This window comes from Myotis daubentonii, chromosome 3 (genome assembly GCF_963259705.1).
Source record: "Myotis daubentonii chromosome 3, mMyoDau2.1, whole genome shotgun sequence".
NCBI lineage: Eukaryota > Metazoa > Chordata > Mammalia > Chiroptera > Vespertilionidae > Myotis > Myotis daubentonii.
In genome coordinates this window covers 102,802,355-102,829,364 of record NC_081842.1, presented here as the reverse complement: position 1 = coordinate 102,829,364, position 27,010 = coordinate 102,802,355, and the positions used below count along the sequence as shown (strand labels likewise).

At 40.2% G+C, this 27,010-nt stretch overlaps 1 protein-coding gene across 9 annotated transcripts in view; it reads left to right on the top strand.

Moving 5' to 3' along the window:
• Positions 1-27,010, top strand: part of LOC132230515 (spidroin-1-like) — a 161,436-nt gene that overhangs the window by 40,469 nt on the left and 93,957 nt on the right. For 6 of the 9 annotated variants that reach the window (XM_059688107.1, XM_059688106.1, XM_059688104.1 and 3 more), the window contains exon 2: positions 12,176-12,288. In XM_059688107.1, the coding sequence (XP_059544090.1) occupies positions 12,176-12,288 (113 nt within the window). Of the gene's footprint in view, positions 1-12,175; positions 12,289-20,360; positions 23,246-23,287; positions 25,273-27,010 lie in introns of those variants that run through there. The other 3 variants (XR_009451878.1, XR_009451879.1, XM_059688103.1) reach the window with 2 other exon arrangements.

Genomic DNA, 27,010 nt, shown 5'->3' with positions numbered 1-27,010 from the left:
TTATGTGATTAGTCTCACTCTATATAATCAATCTGTCATATCTATTACACCCTTCCCAAAATTTATTTGAACTTCAAAGACCCTTCATGTAGAAGCCCTCCTAAACCCTACTTGGATTCCTACATTGTACAGCGCAGTGCACATTTCTATGGGCACCCTCCTCTCCTTGCTCAGGCATTGACAACCATTGTTATGTAAAGTCCTGCTCAACCTAAATCACATCATCAGGGATTGGGCTCTGATTCCCACACCACACTGTTCCCCCTCCACTCTACCATAGACACTGTCTCATTCTGCTCAGACTCTGACACCCCTTACGAGATAACCTCTATCCATTTTACCCATTTGTAATATAAATGTTATAGGACGGACACACACACACTCTAGATGCCAAGATCTTTTTTGGCAGTGTGTGCTTTGTGATGTTGTAGTTAGTCTTTTCATTTTTTTTTTTGTATTTGTTGATGAATGGAAGTTTTAAATTATAACATAATTGAATTTAAAATTCATTACATGCTTTATAGGTAGGCCTTCCTATATCTTAAGAAAGCTTTTCCTACTCTGCACTTACAATGGCATTCTCTTATATTTTGTTTAGAAAATATTAAAGACTTGCCTCTACTTAAACTTTAATCCCTGTGAGACTTATTTTATGTTATACAGTAGGGATCCAATTTCTTTTTTTTTCTTTCCCCAAATGAAGAACCAGCTGTTTCAGCACTGTTGAATGATTCCTCCTTTCTTCAGTGATCTTCAGTCAACTTTTGTCAAATACCACTTTTTATATGTGAAGGTCTGTTTCTTCTCCAGCAGTCAGTTTATCTCTTTTCCAGGAAAACACTAACTGAATTGCTATAGCTTTATAATGGATCTCAGGATAGATAGGACAGAGTCCCTACTGTATTTTTTTTTTTTTTCTGGTTGCATGGCTTGTCTGTTAATGGCTTTTGCTGCTCTATTACTTTTAGAATCAACTTATAAACCTTTTGGATTTTGATCAGCATTGCATTAAATGTACAGGTTCAGTTTGAGAATTTTTATTTTATGATATTGAGTCTATCATGAACATCCTACTTGTTTAGGTTGTATTTAATGTCTTCCAATATATTTTTTTCCATATAGAAATTGCAGTATTTGCAAGTTACTTTTATTCTTTGGGTATGTTTTATTGTTGGATTTTTTTAAGGGTTATTTTTTGTTTGTTGCTATGTAAAAATAGTTGATTTTTAAGTGATTTATATTTAGCCACAATAATTGAATACAAACACACCTACTCAGATAAATGTGAGACAGGTTCAAAAGCAAATAAATAAGAAGTCTAGGTTTTTACCCTGAAATTATTTTGTTGTTTTAATAGTAGATCAAAAGTCATCGCTTTTACAGCTTTATTGAGATATAATTCACATACAATAAAATTTACCCATTTAAAGCATTCATTATAGTCACACAGGTGTGCAGCAGCCACCATCTAATTTTGAACATTTTTATGACCTAACAAGGAACCTCATACCAATTCGCACTCACTCCCTATTCCCATTCTCCTCCACCCTTGGCCCTAGGCAACTACTTACTAATCTATTTTCAGTCTCTGAACTTGCCTGTTCTGGATATTTCACATAAATGGAATCATAAAATACATGTTTTTAGTTTTTTGTGTGATTGGCTTCCTTCACTTAGTACAATAATTTTTAAGGTTCATCTGAGTTGTAGCATGTGTCAGTACTTCATTCCTTTTTATGGTTAAATAATATTCCATTGTGTTGGATACATCACATTTTGTTTATCAGTTGATGGACACTTAGGTTTTGCAGGTTTGGCCGTTATGAATAATGCTAATATGAGCACACAGCTACAGATTTTTGCTTGGACGTAGGTTTCATTTCCCTTCTCTTAAACCCAGGAGTAAGAATTTCTGAGTCAAATGATAACTGTTTAACTTCTTAAGGAACTGCCAAATTGTTTTCCTTTGTGATTATACCATTTTACATTTCCACCAACAGTGTAAGAGAGGTGAATAACTCATCGTAAGTCTACTTTTATCTTCTCCAAAGAGTAATTGTTATACATTTGGTTTATCTTAAATTATGATTACTTTAAATAATATGAGAAATGACAACTTATACATCAGATTTATTTTAAAGCAATTTTTTATTCTCTATTGAGCATCTGTTTTTATGTTTTACAGTCTTGTTGAGGTATAATTTACATTCCATACAATTCACCCATTCTAAGTGTTCATTATGATGATTTTGAGTCAGCTTATTCAGATGTGCAGCCATCACCACTGTACAGTATGAGGACATTTTCATCACTCCAAAGAATTCTTCATGCTCATTGCAGTCCATTTCTGCTCCCTTCTCCTGTCCTAGGAGATGATCTGCTTTCCTTCCCTATAAGTTTGTCCATTTTCTAGACATTTCATATATAAATAGAATCATACAAATAGAGTATACGTATCTAATTCTGTCAGTAAAAATTATATTTCTGAGATTCATTTTTGCGTGAATTTTTAGTTCATTACTTTCTTTTTTTTTTTTTTTCGGTTATCCCTTCATCAGTTGATGGATGTTTGGGTTGTTTACAGTTTTGGGCTATTATGATTGATGCCGCTATAATCATTTGTTTTCATTTCTCTTGGTTAGATACCCTGGAGTGAAATTGCTGGGTCATGTGTTTAAGTGTATGTTAATATTTTAAGAAACTGCCGTACTGTTTTCCAAAGTGGAAAATGTATGAGGGTTTCACTTTATCCCTGTCTTCCCAACCTTTGAATTTTTTAGTCTTTTAAAAAAATGTTTTTTCTAGTGGGTGTGTAGTGGAATTTCATTGTGGTTTTATTTGCATTACTTTTATTGGTAATGATGATCTTCTTATGTATTTACTGAACAATTAGGTATCTTTGGTGAAATGAAATGTCTTTAAATCTTTAGCCTGTTTTTAAAAATTGTTTTTTTCTTTTTATAATTGACGTCTAAGGGTTTCAGTATGCTGGGTACCATTTCTTTATCATGTTTGTGAGTTGCAAATATTTTTTGTCTCATTTTGGGGCTTGACTTTTATATAAATGATATATTTTGGAGAAGCTGATGAAGTCCAATTTTTTAAGTAATTGATTGCACTTGTTCATATTTAAGATATCTTTCTCTAACCTAAGATTACAAGGTTTTTTTCTTATGCCTTCTAGGAGTTTTGTAGTTTTAGTTCTTACAAGTCAAACTATTAGACATTTTGAGTTATTATTAAAGGCCTTTACATTTTCATATATATCTTAGGATAAAATTCTACAAATAAAAGCACAATGAGATTTTGAAAGATCTATTTGGAGAAAATTGCTATCTTTACAATATTGAATATTTCACTCCATGAACATAGATTATATCTATATTAAGATTTTCTTTAATATCCTTTAACAATGTTTTGTAGTTTTCAGTACTGGTTTTACACTTTTGTTAAACTTACTCTTAAGTTTCTTATTCTTCTTGCTATTATTTTAAGTAGAATTTTTTATATTTTATTTCTTGATTATTTGTAATATATAGAAATGCAAATAATTTTTGTATGGGATTTTGTATCCTTCAGCTTTTGTAAACGTTCTTATTAATTTTTGCAGCTTTTTCATAGATTCCTTAGAATTACCTACATATAAGATAATATTGTCTACAAATAAATATATTGGGGTGACATTTGATTAATAAGATTATATAGGTTTCTGGTGTATAATTCTATGATGCATGATCTATTATATTATGTGCTCACCACCCAAAGTCAAATCATCTTCTGTCACCGTATATTTGACCCCCTTTGCCCTTTACTACCCTCCGCCCCCCTTCCCTTTGGTAACCACCATACATTTTGTCTTGTCTATGAAGTTTTGTTTGTTTATTTTTCTTGTTTGTTCATTTATGCTTTCAGTTTTACATCCCAGGTATGAGTAAAATCATATGGTTATTAACATTTTCTCTCTGACTTAAATCATTTAGCATGATATTCTCATGTTGTTGCAAATGGCAGTATTTTATCTTTTCTTATGTATTCCATTGTATATATGTACCACATCTTGTTTATACAGTTATCTGTCAAAGAACACTTGGATTGTTTCCATGTCTTGGCTACCATAAATAATGCTGTAATGAGCATAAGAGTGCATTTATCTTTGCAAATAAATGTTTTTGAATTTTTCGGGTAGATACCCAGCAGAGGTATTGCTGGGTCATATGGTAACTTGATTCTTAATTTTTTGAGGAACTGCTAGACTGTTTTTCATAGTGGCCTATAGCAGTCTATATTCCCACCAGTTAATGAGGATTCTCTTTTCTCCACAACCTCTCCAACACTTGTTATTACTTGTTTTATTGATATTAGCCACTCTAACAGGTATGAGGTGGTAGGTGGTATCTTATTGTAGTTTTGATTTGCATTTTCCTAATAGCTAGTGAGATTGAACATCTTTCCAGATACCTGTTTGTCATTTGTATGTTTGCTTGAGAGAAGTGTCCAGGTTCTCTGTCCATTTTTTTAATTGCAATTTTTGTTTGTTTGGTGTTGAGTTATATGAGTTCTTTATATATTTTGGATATTAACTTCTTGTTGGAGCTGTTGTTTGCAAATGTCTTCTCCCATAACTTCTTTTTTAATCTATATGTGTTTACATTTCTTGCTGATTGCATTGAGTGGAATCCGAATAGCTAATGCAGACATCCTTGCCTTTTTTCCAGGGTTAGAGGGGTAAGTATTCAGTCTTTCACCATTAAGTATCGTGTTAGTTATAGGCATGCATCTTGGAAAGGAAGGGTTCTTTTCACATTGAAACAATTAATTAATGTAATATACCTTATTAATAGAATAAAGATCAAGAACTAACATGAGTGTCTCAATAGATACAGAAAAAAATCAAGGACACAGAAATAGAGTAACATAGAGTGTAAAAAAAGTAAGGTAGAGATGAAGCTACTTTATATAAAGTGATGAGAAAAAGCTCTTTGAGGAAATGGCATTTATAATTACAACAAAATTATTTAAACATTTTTATTTTTAGACATGCTTCCTGTCTTCATGATCTATAACATATCTGGCACATTCAGTTTCACTGACTCGGATTTAAGGCTGATTTATATATTTATTAATACAAGACAATTTGCCCTAACCGGTTTGGCTCAGTGGATAGAGCATCGGCCTGCGAACTGAAGGGTCCCAGGCTCGATTCTGGTCAATGGCATGTACTTGGTTGCGGGCACATCCCCAGTAGGAGATGTGCAGGAGGCAGCTGATCGATGTTTCTCTCTCATCGATGTTTCTAACTCTCTATCCCTCTCCCTTCCTCTCTGTAAAAAGTCAATAAAATATATTTTAAAAAAAAACACAAGACAATTTGTAAATATTAATCTGTGAGAATTTCAAATATTATTTTAAATATTTTGCTAATTTTTATTTAAATTTTCTTTTTATCTTTTGTGTGATCACATGTTTAGTTCAAAAGGGTTAAAACTGCTTTAATAGAGACCAAACATTTAAAACAATTCTAGAAAATGGCAAAAATCAGATACAAATTATGGGCTGTGGAGATTTTTAATTCTTCACATGAAAAATTTAGACTTAAACTTATGTGCTGTTGCCAAGTGTTTTACACTACCAGAATTGAGACCATTGTAGGTATGTAGTACTAGAAAGAAGTCACAATTTATGTTCTAGAGAACTGCTAAGGCCCCATATTTGTTTCAAGGAAAATGTGCCAGAGTTTGAATTCTACTTTAAGCTGTTACCAGTTTTGTGATTTGGGGTAACTGAAACTTAATTTCCTCATCTATAAAACTAGGGGCCCGGTGCACGAAATTTTTGCACTGGGTGTGTGTGTGGGGGGGGGGGAGTGTCCCACAGCCCAGCCTGCCCCCTCTCACATACTGGGAGCCCTCAGGCGTTGACCCCCATCACCCTCCAATCGCAGGATCGGCCCCTTGCCCAGGCCTGACGCCTCTGACAGAGGTGTCAGGCTTGGACAGGGGACCCCCATCTCCCCCTGATCACTGGCTCTGGCCCCTGCCTAGGCCTGATGCCTCGGCCAGAGGCGTAGACCCCCATCACCCTCCAATCGCAGGATCGGCCCCTTGCCCAGGCCTGACGCCTCCGCCAGAGGTGTCAGGCTTGGACAGGGGACCCCCATCTCCCCCTGATCACTGGCTCTGGCCCCCGCCCAGGCCTGAGGCCTCTGGCCCAGGAATCATGCCTGGGCAGGGGACCCCCATCTCCCTCTGATCGCTTGCTCCACCCCCCGCCCAAGCCGGACGCCTCTGACCCAGGCTTCAGGCCTGGGCAAGGGGGCCATCATATCCCCCCAATCCCCGGCTCCGCCCCCACCCAGGCCTGATGCCTCGGCCAGAGGAGTTGACCCTCATCACCCTCCGATCACCAATCACCGGATCGGCCCCTTGACCAGGCCTGAGGCCTCCGGCAGAGGTGTCAGGCCTGGGCAGGAGACCCCCAGCTGCCCGCGGTTGCAGGCTCCGCCCCTGCCCAGGCCTAACGCCTCTGGCTGAAGCGTCCGGCTCGGGCAGCGGGGACCCGCAGCTGCAGCGGCCCCGCGATCGTGGGCTTCGCTTTAGGCCCAGGCAAGGGACCCCTAGCTCCCGGGACTGCCAGCTTCGACCGTGCCCAGCTCCCATCGCTGGCTCCACCCCTACTTCCTGCTATCACTGGCCAGGGCGGCAAAGGCGCCTGATTCTCCGATCATGGCTGGGGGGCAGGGCAAAGGCGGCCCCCCCAGCTCTTAGCTCCCCCCTGGGTTTCTGATCCCTGTCAGTGGCAGGGGGCTTCTTCCTGCTTTCCCTTTCGCCTCCCTGCATTGTGCCTACATATGCAAATTAATCGCCATCTTGTTGGCAGTTAACTGCCAATCTTAGTTGGCAGTTAATTTGCATATAGCCCTGATTAGCCAATGAAAAGGGTATCGTCGTACGCCAATTACCATTTTTCTCTTTTATTAGATAGGATGAGGCTGTGATAGTAGTCATCCCATAGGGTTGGTTTAAGATCATGTATGTAAAGACCTTAGCACAGTATCTGACACACACAGTAAGTGCTCAGTAAACAAGAGCTAGCATTTCCTTTTAAGTCTCTGATAGTCCAGACAGTATTGGTAAGAGTGTAGCTGTAAGGGTTCCTTATGGTTCAAGGCCTCATCAGCAAATACTGACCAGTCAATAATAATGCTCTTCTGGAGATACTTACTTTTACTCTTGTCAAGAGTTGGCCATTTTCTTCATTGAATATGCCTTATTTGGAGACTGTTTCTTATCTGCTCACATATCAAAAGAGATTTGGCCCAAAAGGTAGTATTTTAAAGTGCCATTAAGTTAGATCTTTTGACATCAACTTGAGGGTCACTATTTGCGGCATTCAAAAGGTTACTTCCTTTTTCCAAATTTTAAATCAAAGGTAATACCTTTATTTTTCAAGAAGGAAAGAAATGCAGTTGAAAACCGAACAACTAAATTCTACTTGAATTTCAGTAGTTTAGTAGGTTGTCTGAGTGAGGTTAGGTACTGGGGGTTTAGACAATCCCCAAAACCCTGGCACATTCTAATAGGAATACTAATATGATTGCAAATATGGTTATTTTTAAGTTCATACATAAATCACTGCCTTATAAATAATCAGGAAAAGTGACTGTTCCCTACTCCTCTTAGAATTTCTATCAGAATTTATAGTCAAGGCCCAATTTGAGTCCCAAGAACTATAATTTTAGGGCATGACACTTAACCAGCCCTGCTCACTGTTTGCCCTCTAGAAAATGGGGTAATGTGTTCTCTGCCTGTTGCACTGAGTTATGAAAATCAAATTAGGTCATTTCCAGGAAAGCACTTTGTAACTGGTAAAGAATGTAGCTTACTAATTATTACTCTAGTTCATCTAGTCAGACCAACCTTTTTCTCACTACTCTGTGGTATGTTGTTGTGGGGGATGACATGACAGCCCAGAGTTCTGTAATGTGTACCACCTCTTAGGAGTGCTTCTTTTATACTTGTAACTAGAGGCCTAGTGCATGGATTCATGCACTGGTGGTGTCCCTAGGTGTGGCCTGCGGGGATCAGACCAAAACCGGCTGTCCAACATCTCCCAAGGGATGTAGTAGTGCCAGAAGCAGCAGGTGACTGGGGAGGAGCCAGAGCCCAGGCTGGGTGCCACGCTGCTCGGTAGGCTCACAGCCTCTCTGCTACAGTCTCCACACACCCATCCTAGGGCAATACCAGCACACCCATGACCGAGAGGCGGCCGCGGGTTCATGCCCAATCAGTCCCAATGCTGGTCCCAGTCCTGGTCTGGATGGGGGAGGGGCACACAGGGGGAGTGTCCGCAGGAGAGGCTCGCTCTGCTGCAGCTGCATTCACCAGCTTTGAGCCCGGCATCTAGCGCCTAGTGGTCAGCTAAGCGGCGCTCCTTCTGTAGCAGCGCAGTGACCACCAGGGGGCAGCTCCTGAGTTGAGTGTCTTCCCCCTGATGGTCAGTGCACATCATAGCGACCAGTCAAATGGTCACTTAGGCTTTTATCTATCTATATAAAACCCTAATATGCAAATAGACCGAATGGCAGAACAAACTGCTGAACAACCGGTTGCTATGACATGCACTGATCACCAGGGGGCACGCACAGAACATGGTGGGCATCGGCAGCAGGCGGTAGAGTGTGGAACATGGTGGGCTTCTCCACCTCCCCCTGCTCCTGAGGGGCGATTGGGGCCAGCAGCCGCCTCTCACACCCACTTCTAGCGACAGTCCCGTTCACACCCGCTACCAGCGCCAAAGCTGCTGCTCACACCCACTGCTGGCCCTGGCCCCGCTCACACTTGTAGATGGGACTGGAGTGGCCAGTTGCACCCGCTGCCACGCCAGTGCTATCCCCGATCACTCGGCATCAGCAGTGGGTGTGAGCGGTGGCCGCTGGCCCCGATTGTCCCTGAGGGCTTCTCCACTTCCCCGTGCTCCTGAGGGGCAATCGGAGCAGCAGCCTCCGTTCACACCGCTGACCGCACCAGCCCCAATCACTCTGAGGCGTCAGCGGGTGTGAGTGGGGCCGGTGCCATTAGTGCGTGGGAGAGGTGGCAGCAGGATCGGGGCTGCAGTGGGAGGGGCCGGGCAGAGTTTCGGAGGATGGGCCAAGACCCACCCCTATGCTCCCCACAGCCTCGTGGCCCCACAGTTGGTGCACAAATTTGTGCACTGGGCCCCTAGTCTTATAAAAAGCCAGTGCCATAACGACCAAACCACCAGTCACCATGAAGTGCATGGAGCACCTCTCAGTCCCTCCCCCGCGGCCCACAGGCTCTGATCGCAGGGGGGGGGGCAGGCGGGTGGGCGTGGCACGGCGTGGTGAGGCAGGCATGGCGAGGCACACATGGGTGGGCGGGGCTGCGAGTGTGGCAGGGTGGTGCAAGGGGCATGCGCTTTTGCATGCTGGGCCTCTTTATATAGAAGATAGGAAATGGACAATTGTAGACTATTGCTCGTTTTATCCCTTTATTTATTACTAAAGTGATGCATGTTTATTGTAAAGAAACAAATATGAATCATTAAAAAGGAAAAATTAAAGTTACTTCTAAATGCAGAAATAATTGCTACTTTTACTTTTGTATTCTTTTGAAACAAATTCACTTCTACTGAACATAATATTTTTTCCTTTTTTTATTATATAATAAGTTACATGAAATGATATACTATAAGTATATATTTTAATGGCTACATAGTATTCCACTATAACTTATTTAACTAGTCCCAAACTTTTTAATGCCATTTAATGGCTGTTTTAATTTTTTTACATTATAAATAATGTATTTAATGACATGTTTTATGGCTAAATGTGTGTGTGTGTGTGTGTGTGTGTGTGTGTGTGTGTATCTCATTCTTTTTACTAGGATAAATTCTAGACTTGGAATTGCTACATAAAGGGGCATATAACATTTTAAGAAATTTGATTTTTTTTCACAGCTTTATTGAGGCATAATTGACATAAACTGTACTTATTTACGGTTTGATAAGTTTTGACACATGTATAAACCCATGAAACCATCACTATAATTAAGGTGACCTTTTGTAATCCCTCCTTCTTATACCTTCTCATTTCTCCATCCCCAGGCAGCCAGCCCCTGATCTGCTTTCTCTCCCTTTATATTAATTTGCTTTTCTATAATTTTATGCAAATGGAATCACACAATTTGTGTTCCTTTTTGTCTGGCTTCTTGCATTCAACATAATTGAGTTTTAAATTCATCCATGTTGTTTATATATCAGCTAGAGGCCCTGTGCACGAAATCGTGTGGGTAGGGTTGTAGGCCTAGCCTCCATCTTCTGCCTGTTTGCCAGTCCCCAGGCTGAATGCCACCTCTGCCACAGGGCTGTCAGGCCATTGGGATCACCAGCTCATCCCCGGCTGCTGGGGGCTCAGGCCTGCGGGAAAGCAGATGTGGCGACTTCACCTCCATGCACGTGCGCTGGGCCAGCCACTGATGGAATGCGCTGCCCACTTGGGGCCGCTCACGCGGACACCGTTGCTGCTGGCGCTGCTGGGGCTTGAGGTGCTGATGGAAGTTGCGGGGCGCGCCCACAACCTACCCACCCAGGCGTGAGCAGCCCCGAGCGGGCAGTACATTCCATTAGCAGCCGACCTGGCGCACGTGCATGGAGATGAAGTTGCCGGCACCTGCTTTCCCGCAGGCCTCAGCCTCCAGCAGCTGGGGATGAGCTGGTGATCCCAATGGCCTGACAGCCAGCCCGGTCCTCCTGCCACCCACCCTGATTTTCCCGTTCACCATTGCTGATCCATCAGAGCCTGTAGGCCTGGGTCAGGGACCAAGAGGTCAGTCATTCAGCCCGCTCTCCAGTCCCCAATCCTGCCCTGCCCTGCCCCACTCGCGGGGTGTGGGGGGAGGGAGGGACAGAGAGGGGGTCAATGCCACCTCATGGTGACCAGTCGTTTAGTCATCCTGGTCGTCATGGACACTGGCTTTTATATATATATATATATATAGGTAGTGCATCCATTTTTGTTTCTGAGTAGTAAATAGCCCATTGTAAGGACATACCATAATTCATTCACCTAGTGATAGGCATTTGAGTTGTTTTCAGTTTTTGACTATTAAAAATATGGCTGCTTTGGACAGTGATATATATGTCTTTCTGTGGACATAAGGCATTTGATATTCATCATAAATTTTGTGCTGGAAAGGTTACATAAGTAGTAGTTTGAAACAGGAAAAACTTAATATGAAAGAAACTTGCTATTGTTTTTTTATTCTTTTTTTTAATATACATTTGGGAGGATTTAGAACTTTTAGGTGTAATTTAATTTAGTTTGATGGAAATTTGAAATCAACAAAAGTTAACAAGTGTATCTTAGCAACCATAAACCTTTTTTATAGTTTGTTTTCTTGAAGCATCTAGATCAGCGGTTCTCAACCTGTGGGTCGTGATCCTTTTGGGGGGGTCAAACGACCCTTTCACAGGGGTCACCTAAGACCATCGGAAAACACATATATAATTACATATTGTTTTTGTGATTCATCACTATGCTTTAATTATGTTCAATTTGTAACAATGAAATTGGGGGGTCACCACAACATGAGGAACTGTATTAAAGGGTCACGGCATTAGGAAGGTTGAGAACCACTGATCTAGATGTATTGTATAGAACAGTGATGGCGAACCTTTTAAGCTCAGTGTGTCAGCATTTTGAAAAACCCTAACTTAATTCTGGTGCCGTGTCACATATAGAAATTTTTTGATATTTGCAACCATAGTAAAACAAAGATGTATATTTTTGATATTTATTTTATATATTTAAATGCCATTTAACAAAGAAAAATCAACCAAAAAAATGAGTTCGCGTGTCACCTCTGACACGCGTGTCATAGGTTTGCCATCACTGGTATAGAAAGCAAAGATCTGTTCCTTACTTTTAATGAACAATATATATTTCTTCTGATCCGTAGTCAGACGTGTTATCCATTGCGCCACTGGCCCGGTACCAATATATATTTCTTAAACAATCTGTATTTCTCTGTCAAAGGACTACTTCTACATTGAACTTGATCAAGAAATGGTACTAGGGAAACTTTACAAAATATATTCCAGAATCTGGTTTGGAAGAGATGCCAAACTATCTTTTTCTTCCTCTTCACATGTACCCTAGACTAAAGGAGGAGCAAGGAATCTGAAGACTCCAGATGACATCAGGATTACTTTTCAACAGCCTTCTCAGTGTCCTTTCTCAGAAAGCAGAGACTCAAACCTTGGAGACAGATGGTGAGAACATTTTTCCCAAGTTCTTAAGGCTTAAGTATTGTGATTTTAATATATTTTAGACGATCCTTTCTAAGTTATAAATTAGCTTATAATCACCAGACTTGTATTTTGTGTTTTATCTTTGCAAATTCATTAGGCACTGTTTTTTGTTTGTTTGCTTGTTTTTTAAATATATTTTTATTGATTTCAGAGAGGAATGGAGAGGGAGAAAGAGATAGAAACATCAGTTTTGAGAGAGTATCATTGATCAGCCACTTCTTGCATGATCCATACTGGGGCTCAAGCCCGCAACCCGGGCAGTACCCTGACCAGAAATTGAACCGTGACCTTCTGGTTCATAGGGTGACACTCAACAACTGAGCCATGCCAACCAGGCAGGCACTGTTGTTGTTTTTTTTAAACTAAGTGAGATACAATTCTATAATTAAAGAACTTAGAGGGCAAGGATATAGATAAAAACAAAAAGAGGGTGTTAATGTTTAACCCAGTAGCCTAAACGTTTTTGACATATTGACAAAGTATCAATAAAATACTTTTTGCTTATACCTGCAACATTTATATATTTATGAATTATAATAACAAATTGTTTACATTTTAGCTATTTGCATTATAAAATACACAAAAGAAGGAAAAAAGTATATAGGTAAATTTAATCAAGCAGTAGAAAGAGGTTAAATGATACAAAAATATTCTTGAGAATTAAAAGGTGTAGATTACTTCTGGAGAGAACAGTTGGGAATCTTGAAATAAATATTTGTGTTAGTGATACTTAATTTTTTTTTTATAAAAAAACAAAATGGATAGTTAATGCAAAACTAAAATAGCAATCTGATTTCAGATTAAAAGTTAAGTATTGTTTTGAAGAAAAATAGAAGAATGTTTGGTTATGGGTTAATTATAGTCTAAATCAGTGATTACTTTTTGAATTATATAAAATGATTACCTCTTACAAGGCAAATAGTAGCCTTTCTGAGAAATGATAAAATAATCTGATTAACAGAAGTAGGTGGTCAGTGCAACAGAAAGAGATGCCTGAGTGGTTAATTCTACTTGGATTAGCACCCCTGTTTTCCAGTATAGCTACAACCTATGATGAATTTGTCATGTCTTCAACTCTTGAACCTTATATTGCCTTTGCCAGGGCAGAAACAATCCAAGTAAGCGGGGGAAAGACACAGTGATTGATTATTGTACTTATCATTGTGAAGAGTTTACTTTTAATTAGGTACCTGAAAACTCTGTTCAGAAGAGATATAGTAGATAGAATTTCCTAAACTTCACAGTGTTTTAATGGACTATGATGTTTTAAAAGGGAGATGGCAGGTTTTTTTGTTTGTTTTCTTTTAAATACGTTTATATTGATTTCAGAGAGGGAGAGGAAGAGAGAAATAGAAATTTCAGTGATGAGAATCATTGATCGGCGGCTTCCTGCATGCCCCCTACTGGAGATCGAGCCCACAACCCAGGCATGCGCCCTGACCAGGAATCGAACTCTGACTTCCTGGTGCATAGGTTGACACTCAACCTCTGAGCCACACTGGCTGGGCAGGGAAGGCAAACTTGTTTTTTACTATAGGCATAATATGGTCAGCACAGTGGTTATAATAACTCCTTTTCTTTACTATTCTAATTATATTCAGAAAACCTAGTAATGAAGTGTTTATTTTAACATTCCATGTATATATTTTAAATATATATACTAAATTTATTGGGGTGACATTAGTCAACATGAACATGTAAGTTTCAGGTGTAGGTTTTTATGTTACAAGATCTGTATATTGCACCATGTGCCCACCACCCAAAGTCAAACCTCCTATCATCATATATTAGGACCACCTTCTCCCCCAAGCCCCTTCCCTCTGGCAACCACCACACTGCTGTTTGTGTTCACGAGTTTCAGGTTTATATCCCTCATCTGAGTAAAATCATATGGTTCTTAGCTTCTTCTATTGAACTGTTACCTCCTTTTGGTCCCTGTCTTATATACTCACTTATTTCACTTAGCATAATGTTCTCAAGGTCCATCCATGTTGTTGCAAATGGTGCTATTTCATCCTCTACTTATATTTTAATCACTCTGATTATCCTTGCTTGTAATTTCAGCAAGAAAATCTTTAAAAACAAATTTATTAAATAAAAAGAATAAAACTTTAATTTTATAATTGTAAAATTATTTGGTTGCTAGTCATTCTTCACATATTCATATATTATAGTCTCTAAATTGAGACTTTAAATTAACCAGACTTTTTTACTTGTAAATATTAAGCATCCTTTCATTCAGATATAATTATGTGTTTATGACAGTTTGATAAACCAAAATCAGCTCTCACATTTGATGAAACACAGTAGGTATTGAACCCAAATTCTCAATTTTTAATTTTGTTAAAATTGTAAGCATGCATATTTTTGTTGTTATTAATTTATCAACACCCTTGTTTTACCAAGTAGCCAATGACCACTTATGATAGTTGGATAACTAACTTATAAATATAAAGCCAATAAGTTGTCCTTGAAATATGATCAAATTTAGATCTTTCTCCCAGACAGAAAAGTAGACAGGGTATTTAGAATGTACAGTCACAATTTTGAAAGCATATAAAAATAAATTACTGGTGATTATATTATTTATAAATATTTTTAAATATTTCAAGATTTTAAAAGTGTGTGTTTTCTAAAATGTGTTTGTTAAACAATTTTTCCCTTTGAATGAGGAGCTCATGGTCACATAAGTTTGGAGAAGTTAAATCATGATTCCTTAGCTAGGGGATTGTCAGTCTCTAAAGGAGGATCATCCAGAAGGAGGGTCATATATATATATATATACTAGAGGCCCAGTGCACAAAAATTTGTGCACTCAGGTAGAGGGAGGGTCCCTCAGCCCAGCCTGTGCCCTCTCGCAGTCTGGGACCCCTCCGGAGATAACGACCTGCTGGCTTAAGCCTGCTCCCAGGTGGCAGAGGGCAGGCCCAATCCCTAGGTGCAGCCCCTGGTCGGGCTCAGAGCAGGGCTGATTGGGGAGTTGGGGCGCTGCCCCCTGTCATGCACAGAGCAGGGGGGATTAGGGGGTTGTGATGCCACCCTCAGTCACGCTCAGGGTAGGGCTGATTGGGGGGTTTGGGCACCGCCCCCTGTCACACTCAAGGCAGGGTTGATGGGGAGGTTGCGGCGCCAACCCCTGTCACGCACAGAGCAGGGCCAATCGGGGTTGGAGTGATGCCCTCTGTCACGCACAGAGCAGGGCCCACCAGGGGGGTTGGGGCTCCGTACCCTGTCATACAAAGAGCAGGGCCAATCAGGGGGTTGGGGCGCTGCCCCCTCTCACGCACAGAGCAGGGCCCATCAGGGGGTTGGGGAGCTCCCCCCTTTCATGCACAGAGCAGGGCCGATCACGGGGTTGAGGAGCTCCCCCCTGTCACTCACAGAGTAGGGCCTATAGGGGAGTTGGGGACCGCCCCCTGTCACACTCAGGGCAGGGCGGATCAGGGGGTTGGGGTGCCGCCCTCTATCACCCACAGAGCAGGGCTGATCAGGGGGTTGGGGCGCCGCCCCTGTCACACTCAGGGCAGGGCCGATGGGGAGGTTATGGCTCTATCCTGTCACACACAGAGCAGAGCCCGTGGGGTGGGGGGGGTTGGGGCGCCACACCCTGTCACACACAGAGCCGCAGGGTGATCAGGACGTTGGGGAGCTCCCCCCTATCAGGCACAGAGCAGGGCTGATCAGAGGGTTGGGGCGCCTTCCCCTGTCATGAACAGAGCAGGGTGGATAGGGAGGTTGTGGCCCCGCCCCCTGTCACACACAGAGCCGCAGGGCGATCTGGGGGTTTGGACGCTGCCCCCTGTCACGCTGATCCCGGTGCCGGGAGGCCTCTTGGCTCCGCTGATCCCGGTGCTGGGAGGCCTCGCGGCTCCACTGATTCCGGTGCTGGGAGGCATATTTCCCTTTTACTATATAGAATAGAGGCCTGGTGCATGGGTGGGGCTGGCTGGTTTGCCCTGAAGGGTGTCCTGGATCAGGGTGGGGGTCCCCACTGGGGTGCCTGGCCAGCCTGGGTGAGGGGATGATGGCTTTTTGCAGCTGGTCAAACACCCTTCTGTGTGGGGGTCCCCATTGGAGTTCCTGTCCAGTCTGGGTGAGGGGCTGAGGGCTGTTTTCAGGCCGACTGAAGCTCCCAACTGCTCCTTTTTTTCTTTTTTTTTTTCTTTTTTATTCTGGGCCAGCTTTAGCTCTGGCTCCAGCTCTGAGGCCTCTGCTGCCGAAAGCAGGTATCTGGTTTGTTTGGGTTCTATAATCGAAACAATGCATAACTCCACCTCTGAGATCCTGGCTGGCTGAAAGCAGGTTTCAGGGGTTTTGTTTAGCTTCTATATTTGTTACAATGTTTCTTAAACTGCAAGCTCAGAGGCCGGCAAGACAGGCAGGGAACGTTGGAGTCTTCCGTCACTGGAGCAAGCAAGCCTCATGTTCGCTTCCAGCTGCCTGGCTGCCGGCCGCCATCTTGGCTGGCAGTTAATTTGCATATCACCCTGATTAGCCAAGGGGAAGGGTAGCAGTCGTACGCCAATTACCATGTTTCTCTTTTATTAGATAGGATATATATATGTATATATATATGTGTGTGTATATATAGATGTATATATGTATATATGTATATATATGTATATATATGTATATATATGTGTGTGTGTGTTTGTGTGTGTGTATATATAATCTAAGGAATCTAGTATTCAGTAGCATATAGGTGAAGACTCTGAACTAATATATTTCATGAGGTTTTACTATAGTTTGTCAGCCATACAAACTATACTCTGAAAATAGTCTCATTATATATTTAAGTAATGTCCATCTGAATGAGAGGCCAAAATGGGTGATTATAAAGGGACAAGAATTTGATGAAATGAATATTGCAAACCATATAAAGCACAGAGTACTTTATAAAGCTTTCTTAGTGTCTTAGGCCAGATTTTCCTTACTCACTTGTTAGCTCTCCTTTTTGAAAGAAACAGTCATCCCATATGACTAACAAAATCAAATCACCCTTTATTGTATTTTCTAGGACTCCATATACTTTCTGTACTGTTTATCTCTGAGTATAACATTTATTAGCTAATTTGGATAAATATTAAAAATATTAAAAAATAGTGAATAACTCCGACTCCTCAGGGGATGTCGGAGAGCTGGTTTTGGCCCGATCCCCACAAGCCAGGCCAAGGGACCCCACCAGTGCACAAAGCTATGCAGCAGACCTCTATGTGCATATAAGATCTTTGGTTAATCTCTTCCTGTTCTCCTCCCTCCCCCTTTCCCTCTGAGATTCATCAGTCTGTTCCATGTTTCTATGTCTATGGTTTCCTCTCCTGCATTGAGTGCCTGCCCCCGGTGGTCAGTACACATCATAGCTACTGGACAATCGCTTAGGCTTTTATATATATAGATGATTTCTCATTGGGAAGAGTTCTTTATTGTACTTTTTTTTTAGTTCAATTAAATTGGTGATGACTATTTCAACAGATGTCTTAAGTATTAAAACTTTTTTGTCACATACAGAAGTATCTGTATGAAGAGACAAAAATGGCAGTGACTCAGCTCACTCTTAACAGGTTGAGTTACCAGGTTGATGAAGTGAAGCTAATTGTCTACATAGAATACCTTCCACAAACTTTGTAAAACACTCCTCAAAATAATATTTTTAATTTAAGAAATAACACCTTGAAAACGTTTAAACTACACAGTTTTCTGTGAGAACTAGTGAAACCATCAATCCAGAACTGTTGGTGAGTCATTTTATTTGGGATTAATTGCTATAAACTAAGTTGTCTGTCTCACTGATATTTCCCTGATTTGATGGACAACCTGAGCAAGAAAATTTGGACGCTCAGCTCAAAAAATTCCTTGTTAGTTTCCAGCATTGTTCCCAAGCACTCTTTAATCCTTTTTCTAGCATCTTGGTTCAGAGTTCATTTCTAATCTATAGCATTTGTGCTGCTAAACCTCCTTACTTATGTCCTCACCTCAGGCTCTCATAGCCACCAGATTTTCCTAAAACTCCAGTTTGCTAGTGTTAACTTCTCTAATAAATCCAACTCAGCAATGTCAATCACATAATGACCATCAAAAAGTAATAGTCCTTCCTTAAACAACCCTAATGTATTATTGCAATGGTAAACATTAATATAATTAACATTTTTCTAAATTTGATGTCCTTAAATAATTGATTTTTCTTAAGTCTTTTATTAATACCTTAATTGATATAACTAACAGCATTTTGGAGGGGACATTCCTCACTATATCAAGCCTCCATATCAACTTGGGCTTTTTCTCTACCATGAAAGGATTCAAATGAAATAATTAAAATAATTTAACAATGTGTTGACCAGAGTGTCAGTTCACTTTCTCTTCTTACACAGACCCTGGTATTTTTCACTTAAATTAACTCTGGTAAACCTGATATTCTCCTTGACACTCTGCTACGTTTGCCCTTCAAATGCAGCCTGAGGTTTGCACAACAGTTAGTGTGAGTCTAACAGTAGAGCTTATTAGGCATTTTATTTAGATAACTAGAATTTCCCCATTCTGGATTAGAGATATAGTAGTAATCTTCAAACCTCTGTTAGTATTTTTACATATACTTCTAGAAAGATTATTGATAGTACAGTCTATATAAGCTTCTAGCTTAAAGCTTTTATCTCCGGCTGTTGTTCCTCTTCCTCCCTACCATCTTGCTGCTGGTTCTCTGAGCTTCTTAAAGTATCTGTGGTGAAGGACCAGTTTTTGTTTGTTTTCATTTTATTTTTTAAATAAATTACTTTTATTGTATTTTTAAAAGCTTCTTATCTATGACAGATTGGAAATTATGAAAAAGAAATATAAACTATAATTACCAATCTTTATTCATTAAACTCAACAGACATAATATTACTTTGTCAAATTCTATAAAAATTTCTAATTACTCTCAATTTCTGTATTTTTAGTAGATTACTTAAACTTTAAACTTTCTACAATGTACTGTGTGCTGCTGTGCTTGCCTTCTGGGGCTGATGTTCCTCTCACTACTGCTTTGTAGCTTCTTGTCCAGTTGGCAAAGCTTTGATTATTGCTAGAGTCAATTCACATGCCACCATTGAGGAGTGCCTTTGCTAAGAAAAATGTTCCCTGCCTTTCACTGGTCTTCTTCCCCAGAATTTGCCTTGCATACCTTTTCCACTCTGTTCATGCTTTTTCTTAATAGTAGCTCACTGTGTTGCTGATCATATTTTTTCTGACAGGATTTTGAGCCCGCTAGTGTATCACTTAAGTTACCTTTCCTTTATCAGCTCCTATCACAGGCAGCTTCTTTATAAATATTTGTGGATTTGTCAATTCTTATATGGTAAATTTAGAATGCTAGTAACTGTGCAAAGATGGGAGGTGTTCCAAATCCCCTATAGTCTGCTAATCTTTTTAAAAAGATCATTTTTTCTTTATTCACTTGGGTCTTGGACAGATTTTTACACAGAGTAGACTATTTATCTAGGAAACTATTGTGTAGATTTTTGAAAATTAAAAACTAAGAAATTTTGTTTGAATCTTAAAACCAACATTATACTTCCTGATGCTTTACTTTAGTAAACTAGTAGCAGTTCTCAAAGTTTTATTTATGACAGTCATATCAACTAATAATTACCATATTAGAATTTTTAACTGCAAAACATTTTAAAACACAAGGATACACAGGGATGTATTCCAGTAGCCATCAATACAATGACACATATCATGTTGCCTCTGGACAACCCCGCTGGTTGACTTATGAGAGAAAGGGACAAAAAGGAGATAACAGTTAAGTATTATGAAAATAGTCTTGACCTCCTGTGCCTCCTCAGTGGGTCATGGGGAGTGTTGGAGTCCATGGACCACACTTTGAGAATTGTTGCTGTACAGGAATTTACTTGTCTAATTGCCAACAGAATATTTTGTATTATTTTTATTTTAATAATGTTTTAACCTAGCTCTTGTATTTGTGGATTAGTAAATTGTTAGGTTTTTAAAATATCTGCAAAGCTTATCATGTTACCTACCCTTCTATTAATGTCTAGACATAAAATGTGCTGGAACTTGTTACCAGTGTTGGCTTGGCAGCTGTGAGTCGGAGATGCTTACTCAAGGAGAAGTCATTTTATTTGTGGATACTTGGTAAGGTCATTCCTAGTTGTGTGCCCTGTCAGTACCCTGGCTTTCAAGTGCTAGTCCTTTTAATGACATGTGAACCTCTAAATACTTCTCCTATGATGATTCTTCCTACTCCAGGGGGTTTAGGGCTTTGTTCATTTTCTTAATGATTTTACAGAGTAAAGTTACTTCTTCAGGGAGCAAGAAGTCTTCCCTTGGAAGTCTGCTCTTTCTCTCCTTTGTTTGACCTTCCCCTCCACTTGCTTCAACCTGATCCCTGATGCTGGCCCTCCTTTTCTGAGAGTACAGTCTGCTCTCTGGCACATAGCTACTTGGCCCTAGTGACTCCTGTTCTTTTTCATTCCTACCCTCTTACCTTGGCTGATACTCTGTTAAATTCTTTCTGAGGTCTTAGCAGGACAGTCAGTCTCTAGAGTATTTGACGACTCACCTCAAAGTACATGGGAGTTCTGGGAACGCATTGTGTACCTGTCAGCTGCATGGGCGTACCAGGATGGCCGAGGTTCAGGCTCTTCATCCACTGACAGCTCAGTAGTGTTTTTACTCATGGTCTTTTTACTATGTGCTGGTGTGATGGTGTGAGCTGTAATTTAGGGACTTATCATTGTGAATAATAAAAACCTGAATTAGATTAAATCGTGGGGACTTTTTATTTTTTAATATGTACCAACATAGTAGGCACTCATTAAATGTATAAGTTTTTTTTTTTATTCTCATTAGTGTTTGTATATGACGCTCTTAGCTCCAGCAATCACATTATGGTTTAAGCCAGACCTCTCTCTTAATAGCCAAGGGAAATATGCCATCACACCATTCGGAAAGGTGGATGTTGCTGCCTTAATAAGCAAAACCCTTACCTGGTGCTTCATGGAGATTGTTATTTGAAGTGTACAAAATTAAAATCTCCAACAGAATCTGATTCTGACTCTGTTAAATACCTCTATAGGAGTTCTTAGTTTTCTTGAAACCTCGTACATCATGTCAACATAGTGTTTTACAAACATAATTTTGAGCGTATAGTTATTATTTTCATTGTTTTTTATTTAATGAATTTGCTATTTTAAATATCCTATTTTATAGTACTATTATGATACAAATTGCTTTCTAAATATTCAGACCAATCTTTACTGTTTTTCAGTTGTCTTTTTTTTTTCATCTCTCCTGCCCTTACCTTATTTTGTCTGTTTTCTGCTCTGCACTACTTTGTCTCATTTTATTCTCCAAAGCCATCAGCAATTCTGTTTTTGTTTTTTAACATGCATTTAATTGTACCATTTCCTTTAAACCTTCTACTGGCCACCAGATAAAGAACAGCTTCTTGACATAGCCTTGATTCAAAGTCCTTGGTTCCAATTATGCTTCCAGCCTAATCGGTAGTCACATTGGACCACCCCTTCCTGCCTCTACTCTCCCTGCCTTTGAGTGTTAGCTCTGCAACCTAAAGTGGCTGCCGTTCTCTTCTGTTCTTCCTCATTTTTTTCAACCATCACTGACTACTGCCTAGGGCACAAGCACATATGAATGAAAACCTGGTTACTGCTCTGTGTTCCGAGAGCACTTTTAACAGATTTCAGCCATAGCATTTGACACAGTATATACTCTTCTCTCTTTTTGAACGATGACTAAAGAAGAAATTCACGTGTACTATTCACTCTCATGTGGTATGTACTTACTACCTAGTACTTTACCCTTTTCCTATCCCATTCAGGAAAGTATATCTGAATTCAAGTGAGTGAAAGTGTGGTTGTAATTCAGCATAATCTTAAATTTACTTATTTTTTTTAAAAGGGCATGATTAGCAATCTACTGGACTTTAATAAATTCTATACCTTACACTAAGTATACTTTAACAGTATTCATGATATACCTTATATCTGCTGATGACAAACTTAACATGTCATTGATGGAGATACACTGATTTTAGAACATTGCACTGTATGTATTATAGCTGTTTGTCCCCCTAGATTATTTCTTGAGAACTGTAGCTACTAAATTAAACTTAAAGTGCATTGCCAGGGAATACTCACACCCTCTGCTGGCATTAATATGTTCTCTTTGGGCCCCTACATTAGAAATACTACAGCATGCCCTAGCCGGTTTGGCTTATTGGTGAGAGCATCGATCCCTGGCCCTGACTGGGGCTGTGTGCAGGAGGCAACCAATTGATGTGTCTCTCTCACACTGATATTTCTCTCTCTGTCTCTGCCCTTTTTTTCCACTCTCCCTAAAAATCAATTGAAAAATATTTGGGGTGAGGATTAACAAACAAACAACAAGAAAATACTATAACACAGTAATAAAACTGAAAGGTTAAAGTCAGCGGTACATGGACAGGCTAAATAGCCATCTCAGACAGTGATTAAAGAAAATTGAATTTATTTAAGGAAAAGGGGATATCCAAAGGGAAGGGCTACACAGAGAAAAGGAGATCTTGGAGACAGGTTCAGGAGGTTAGCCGGAGGTTACCCGCTGCCCATTGCTCCCGTGGTTGCCAAGTCTCCTTGGGTCCCTTAGAGGTTAGGTGATATGTGCCTGTGGGGGAATGGTGCAGGCATGCTCCTTGGAGGGAGAGCATGCATTGCACTGGGTCCCTTTGTCTTGAGTGTATTTATCTCTCTCTTGCAGGTAGAAATCTTAGGGGAGGTCTCAGGGGAGTATCTCAATGGAATATTCATCAGCTTTCCTGGGGTGTTCCTTCAGGGTTGTGGTCTCCATTGAATTGTCAGTGCCAGGGCAGGGGATTATTAGTTAATGTAGTTGGTTGTAAGGCAGCCCTGGCATCACTCATCTGGTTTTGCTGCTTTTCTGGGCCTGAAGCTAAAATACAACTGAGGCCTAGATGTTATCTTTAGGGAGGAAAAGGTCAGGGGGTCTGAAAGATGCCAGGTCCAAAACCACATGACCATTGATATGCTAGGGGAGGACAGGTTACCCTGTGGTGGAGGTTCTTGTTTTCCCAGTTTGCCCCTTGCTAGGCACCTGGAGCTTTCTGCCCTGGTGAGTTTCTGTACCTGGCCCATCTTCCTTGCTCTGTTCATGGCTAACAAAAATGTCATGCAGATTTCTTATAACAAGACTGAGATTGCTTTATCTTGTTCTTATGTTCACTTTCACTATTCTGATTCTTTCTCCCTCTTAACAGTGTATCCATCATGTTTGGAATAAGGCATCGAGTAAACATGTGATGCAATTTTCTTTACCTGTTGTAATTTTAGTGAACTCTATGTAATATATATAAAGTTTGTGGCTTAATCAGTTTAAAGCTATTACTTAAAAAATTCTAGAAATTAACGTTGATGGAAACATTTCTTTATCTTCAGCTATTACTATGCTGCAAATCTAAAGGAAACAAATAGAGCTCTAAGTTTTACATTCACTACACTAAAATATGGTCAGGAAAAATTCCACTTGAATTCTTTTATAAGCGCAATGGGAGGGTTTAGTGGCCTCATTTTTGATGATTGCTTCCTTACATAATTTGTTATGAAAGAATGCTTCTAGGTAAATCATCTCTCCAGAATGCTTGAGATTTGTTCTATTCTGCTTGGGAAGGGTTAAGAGGAGACAACATCCTGTCAAAGACCTTGTTTTTAATTTTGCTTCTCACACTGGCACAGATCCTGCTAAGAGCAGCTCAGATTAGTTCAGAAAACCTTTGAAGAGATTTAAGATGTCCTTCAGCCAGTTTGAAGGTTTTTGTCTTGCAAATCCAGTACTAGGGCGCCTGCAGGCATCTCGACCCTTGCTGTGCTGCTGATGCAGCTCAAGGTCACACTAACCCGCCCTGTGACATTCAACAACAACAAAAATTATGCAGTGAAACTGCTTCAGCACTCAGCCAACCAACAACTTCCTTTAGTGAGGAACTAAGGATGAAGTATTTTCCCCCCCTCGTTTTCTTTTTTTGGGGGCACTGTGCATTTTTGCTGTAGGAAATAATCCCGGATTTCTGGTGTGTGTGATGACAAGGTCATTTCTTAATTAGAACACATGTAAAGAACAAAGCTAAATGGCTTCAAAACAGCTTTGTAGTTGATGGAGAGGATTTAAATTATTTAAAGAGATAGTCACCCATGTATGATGGAAGCTGAATTCTAAAGGCATTAACTCCTTCATCTCTGTCTACTTGCTATTTATTTCTTTGAATTCCTTATGTATGACTTTAGAAGGTTGCCTTCTAAAATTTAAGAAAATTTATAAATGTCCATTCTTTTAAAAGGGTAAAACATTATTTATATATCAAATTCTCAGATATCTTTTAATGGAGATGTTTTCTCCCCATGACATTTATCTCCTAGAAATGTTACCAAGTAGCTTGAGTAGGAATGAAGAATTTTAAACTTTTCCCTCTGGTAACTGATTTATGTATAACATGTTGGAGGAGATTGTGTAAAGTGCTTCTTTACTGCCTCACCCTCTAGTTCCTCACTTTTACCCTTTTGTGATTTAGAATTCTGAGTGAGCACATCACCCCTGCTTCTTTAGAAATTATACCACATATCCTTCAGGTTTCTCAGCTTTCACAGAAGTGATTTAGAAAGACACATGCTTTTTTTTTTTAGGGAAAAATGTAAATTTTGTTTAAAATAGACTTCAATAAAGTTGTTTCTGAACATACACAACTTTGTGATGACCCAAGGAAACAATGTCCATAAACACTTAATGGCTATATTGGACCCTCTTTGCTTTGTGGGACTTTTTTCCCCATTTTGATCCTCCTTTGTTGCCTGTGGTGCTAACTCCCAAAGACATTAGTTGGATAGATTCCAAATGGATTGGCTTTCTATGCTTGAGACAATGCATGTCACCTCTGTAGGATTAGAGCAGAATGATCTAAGAGTAATTTTATAATACACACACACACACACACACACACACACACACACACACACACACTAGAGTCCCAGTGCATGAAAATTCATGCACTGGAGGGGGTGTCCCTCAGCCCAGCCTGCCCCCTCTCACAGTCCGGGAGCCCTCAGGGGCAGGAGGTGACATGGCAATCAGGGCAAGGTGACGCCCCATCACACGTCTGCGCTGCCACTGCCGGCAACACAAACCTCGGCCGGCCCTGGTTACCTGAGCCTTGGGTCGGCTCTGGGAGGCTGGGCAGCCGCCATCTGGGGCTTGCCTGTGCCTCAGGCCAGCCCTGAGTGGCTGCGGGGCTGAGGGGACTGGGTGCCACCATCTTGTGGCTGTGGGTGTCTTTGAGGGCAGAGCAGTCAATTAGCATATTCTCTCCAATTGGCTGTGGGTGCCACCATCTTTGTGATGGTGTGAGGATCAACTAGCATATTTCCTCTTTATTAGATAGGATATATATCAGTGTGGAAAAACACATTGCAGTTATTTCTTTATGCACAGAATCACATGTAGAGAAATTTAGCTTCAGTATTATGGTATTAACAGTTTTCTCAGAATTCATATCCAGTTGCTTTCTTAACAAGATGTTTCCCTTAAGTGTGACTACAGTAGAATCAGAGCAAATACTTTATGAAGATAGATACTATTTTAAGTGATTATTTGAACTGAATTTTTAAATTATTTTAGCCCCTTAAATTTTGTGGGATAACAGGATGGATTGCATAAGAACAATTTAGAATTAACTAGACTTATTAGTCTGAAGGATTTTCCTCCTATCAAGAAAAAATTTATTTGGGTTCTACATGAAAAGTAATAAGATATATACACACTTTTAGGTTATGGGTATTTTGAAGGATTTTTGCAAAAAAAAAAAAAAAAATTGGGAGGGAAATCTGTATGCAAGGAATTGGTTAGTATGATTCTGTGTGTCCCTGCCCTTGCTTGGAGTCTGGTATGCCCTTATGTCTTGTATGACCCAAGCTCACCTGCCAGTAATTTCCAATTTACTTCCCTAATTCATCGATTTGTTATCACTAATTGTTCTTCATTTACTTCTGTGTAGTTTCCAGTACCTAAAGGGTTGAAAGGTTGCTGTAATTGGCACCCGCAGCTGCTCTTCCTTTTGACAGGGGATAATTTTGCAGCCTATGCTTTGTGTGACAGCTGCCTAATTGGGCATTCTCCCCTTGTAGCAAGCCTGCCTCCTCCAGCCTCCCTGCTGACAAATGGTGGTGGATTATAGATGAGGACACTCTGACCCAAACGACCTTGCTGAGACAGCTGGGAGGGGCCTCCTGCTACTTGAGGGAAGCTTTAGGTCATTTAGAGGACAAGGTCATGAGCCAGGTGGGGAAATGACATGATATCACATGACAATAGCCTGATGACATGGTCAGTGTGTCAAGGACAAAAGCATCAGTATCGATTAAACATTGCAGTACTTTATTGAAGGCCCTAGTATTTCTTAATTGTTTCTGCTCATTTTTTTTAAAGAAAGAGTGCAGAATAAGACACATGTATTTTAGCAGTGTTAAAGCAGTTGCATACATAAAAATAGATCTGGTTTAGGAAGCCTCCTCATAAGTTTCTCCAGTTACCTAGAGTATTTTGTTCTTAATAATTGCTTAGTTTACAGCCCCTTGACTGTCAGTACTTTTCAAGAGTTATTAGCAAATTAAGACAGGCAAATTAA